General features: G+C 57.4%; 1 protein-coding gene across 1 annotated transcript in view; it reads left to right on the top strand.

Moving 5' to 3' along the window:
- LOC104280719 (seizure 6-like protein) overlaps positions 1-3,724 on the top strand; it is a gene marked incomplete at its 5' end in the record, with an annotated part of 9,018 nt that overhangs the window by 4,735 nt on the left and 559 nt on the right. Inside the window, 4 exons of the mRNA XM_009878460.1 lie at positions 271-463; positions 1,044-1,229; positions 1,693-1,858; positions 2,552-2,718. Coding sequence (XP_009876762.1) covers positions 271-463; positions 1,044-1,229; positions 1,693-1,858; positions 2,552-2,718 — 712 coding nt within the window. The remainder of the gene's footprint in view (positions 1-270; positions 464-1,043; positions 1,230-1,692; positions 1,859-2,551; positions 2,719-3,724) is intronic.

The following is a 3,724-nucleotide window of genomic DNA, read 5'->3' as shown; positions in this document are numbered from 1 at the left end:
AGGAGCGGCTCGGCCCGCCTGTGCCCACTGTCCCAGGGGAGGGAGAAGGGGTCAGTGGTCCTGGGGGTCCCTCGGGCTTGTGCGGGGCGCAGGCTGCTCCATCGCTGCTGAACAAGCAGATGCTCTCCTGATGGCGCTCCCAGTGCTCAGGGCGGTACAGAGGGAAGGCTGTGGTAATGCAATGCTCTGCGTGGGATGTCTGCTCCCCTGGCACCCCCGCCAGGACCCCCACCTTCACCCCACACCTCATGGGTTTCTGCTTCCACCTAGGTGAAGAGCGTGAACCTGTCCGACGGGGAGGTCCTGTCCATCCGAGGGGTGGACGGCGATGCCCTGGTGGTCCTGGCTAACCAGACCCTGCTGGTAGAGGGCCAGGTCATCCGCAGCCCCACCAACACCATCTCCGTCTACTTCCGCACCTTCCAGGATGAGGTGGTGGGGACCTTCCAGCTCCATTACCAGGGTGGGTGCCTCACCGTCATGGGTGCATGAGGAGGGGTGGGATGGGGCGTCAGTCCTGCAGGGATCAGCCCCACTGGGCGGCAGGGGTGGAAGGATGCTGGATTCTGCCCCTCAGAGCAGCCGGGCTCCTGCTTTGCTGTCTGCCCGTGCTCGGAGCGTCAGCTGCGATGGGTTGAGCAGCAGCTCATGTCGTGCCCCAGGTTCAACAGGCACCGTCGTCGTGGACCCCAGCGCTGGGTGCACTCCTCACACCCACCTTGCCCCGCTTCTGTCCCTGTGCAGCAGCTCTTCCTGCACACACTCCGACTGCAAGTCTATTTTTTCCTTGAAGAGCTATAAAAGATAGATGAGTTCAAGCAAATTCTTTTAAAAATAGAAACTAGATCTGGGCAAAAGCAGTAACAGGTGGAGAAGCTGCTAGTGGTGCAGTGGTTTGTCGGTGCTCCGTGGCCAGCACCCAGCAGCGGGGTCCGTTGGTGGCACCGTGGGGACATCCATCACGTCCTCAGTGCCCCGCCTCAACTGCAGGGTGACTCAGAACAAACAAGCCCTAAGCTCCACAACGTGTGTGCTTGTTCCAGTGTTTATGCTGAGCTGCAACTTTCCACGGAGACCTGACTTTGGAGACGTCACCGTGATGGATTTGCACTCGGGTGGAATTGCTCACTTTCACTGTCACCTGGGCTACGAGCTGCAGGGTCCCAGGATGCTTACGTGTATCAACGCATCGCGGCCACACTGGAGCAGCCCAGAGCCAATCTGCTCAGGTACACTCCTCGTTAGGTAGCCTCGGTGCTGAAAAAATTGGGGTCCCCAAAGAGAAGAAAAAAAAAAGTAGTTTTCTTTGCACCGTGAGTCGAATGCGGTCCTGGGAGCAAGTGGAAGCAATGCCCAGCTCTGTGCACGGGGCAGCCCAGGCTACTGCAGGTTTTCACATCAGTGGCAGCAGAGTCTGGCTCCTGATTAGGAGGTGAGGAAAGGAAATCATAGATTGCATCTACATGTGTGAGCATACGTGTTTGAGCATGGAACAGAGCAAAGCCCAGCCAGGCTTGAAGTTCATGAATTAAAACTGGTGGGAAGGGCAGGCGTCAGCTCTCCATCAAGCAGAGAGGAGCACTTCACCTGTGGTGCGGAAGCCCCAGGTGCAAACGCCCGCCGCGCTCTCGGCCGTGCCCTGTCTCCTCGCTGCCTCAGCCGGGCCGTGCTCTTTGTGCTCTGTGTCGGCAGCGCCCTGTGGCGGGACGGTCCACAACGCCACCATCGGCCGCGTCCTCTCGCCCAGCTACACCGGGAACCAGTCGAGCAGCATGTACTGCGTGTGGACCATCGGGGCCCCCCCGGGACAGAAGCTGCACCTCCACTTCGAGAAGCTCCTGCTCACCGAGAAGGACAGGTGAGTCCGGAGCCACGCGTGATGCTGCTGAATGTACCAAAGCTTGGTCTCAGCTGCTTCTCCTCACACCTCCTGCCCGCCCGGCGCCTAGGCTGCCAGTGTCACAGTGGGCAGCACCCACCTGAGCTCAGGGTGCAGCACAGAGGAGGCTGCCAGCAGAAGGATGGTGGGGATGGGATCAGAGATGGGTCCTGGTGCAGAGGTTTCTGATTTAGGTGTTCAGGTGCTCAGGAGGCATGGCACATCTTGGAGCAAAAAGAGCTGCAAGAGGCAGGTGCAGAGCTCCAGCCCTTGCCATCCCCAGGCCCTGAGCTTCTTGCCTGGTGATTTTACTGGTCTCCTGATGCCTGTCCTCTCCTCCCCACGAATGCCCAGTGCCCAGCAGTGCTCAGCGCCACGACAAGCTGCAAGCCCCACGCACCCGTAACAAAGCATACACTTGTGGCGCTGGTGCTTGTGTTTAAAGAGCATTAACATTCAGTCTGGTAACAGGCAGTAAAGCAGGTTCATGGCTTGTAGTGAAATCAAATAAAAGCCCTGTTTATGACAAAGTGTAAGAGACTTATCTGGTTGATGAATTATTCCAGAATCACCAGAGGGCAGGTGCTAGAAAGGAGCAGGGACCGGGCAGTGCTCTGGCGGGGGGGCACGGGGACGCTTCTCCCATGTAACATGCTGTGTCCTCCCGTGCAGGATGGTGGTGTACAGTGGTGACACGAACCAGTCTGCTGTCCTCTACGACTCGCTGCGTGCCGACAGCGTGCCCTTCGAAGGGGTCATCAGCGACGGCTCCTCCATCAGGATCGACTTCCTCGCGGAGGAGCCCGCGGCCACCACGGCTTTCAACATACGTTTTGAAGGTGATGTGCTCTCATTTCAGTACCTCTGAGAGCAGCAGGAGGCCACAGCCAACGCTTCCAGGCCCCAGGATATTTGGGCAATTAACAGAGATATGATTATAGGAAGGGTCTCGGCTGCCCCTGGCACTGGCAGACCCAGTGCTGTGCAGGGCAACCCGAACCTCACCTGAGGCTGGAGTGGCTTGAGGGAGTATGTTTGCCTAGCAAGAAATAGGAAAAGAAGTAGTTAAATGCCATTTATTCCAACAGAAATGTTTGTTGGAGAGGACACATCTCCTGTGCCTGCCTAGGAGCAGCCCCGGGGCAGTGGGTGCCATGTCCAGGATGGGACCCCTCCAAACCCAGCCTGAAAAGGCCACCAATGCCCATGGAAATCACATGGCTTATGGTGATCTTCACCACCAAAGTCCCAGTCTGGCCCCTTCCCTTGGTCCCCACAGTGTGGCACCGCTGGGCACCAAGCCCATTCCAGCGCAGTGACATGGACGGTCTCTCCAGCAGTGCTGCCCTTCTTTGTCCAGGGCTGCCTTCGGGTGGGATTTCAAAACCTTTAGCAAAGTTTTTTGTGAACTTCTTGTGCTGCTTGAGTCACCTGGCTGTTAAGCCCCATGTTCTTCAAATGCAAGAATGTGCCCAGCGCTAACAGCTATTTCTTTACCCTTTAAAAACCTCCTGACCCCCCAGCGGCTCCTCGAGGGACTGGGTGCTGGACAAGCCCCAGGCACCTCACACGGATTTGCTCTAGTTGCCATTTAAATGCATCCTGCTGATGGGATAAGTCCCGCAGGAGCCCCACGCCTCTGAGCAAGCTCAATAACCCGTGGTGATCCTGGGGGGAGATTGCTCAGAAAATGCAGCTACTGGGAAGGCAGGGAGCATGTTACTCATGCTGATACACAATGGAAGTGGGGTTTGTTTAAGCCCACATGGCTCAGGACAGATAAACTGTTGTTAATCCTAATTGCCTGTAAAATACGCCACGGGAGGCGATGGGGTGGGGGGGGGT

Source organism: Apaloderma vittatum, unplaced genomic scaffold (genome assembly GCF_000703405.1).
Source record: "Apaloderma vittatum isolate BGI_N311 unplaced genomic scaffold, ASM70340v1 scaffold26310, whole genome shotgun sequence".
Classification (NCBI taxonomy): domain Eukaryota; kingdom Metazoa; phylum Chordata; class Aves; order Trogoniformes; family Trogonidae; genus Apaloderma; species Apaloderma vittatum.
This window is presented reverse-complemented; position numbering and strand designations above follow the sequence as displayed.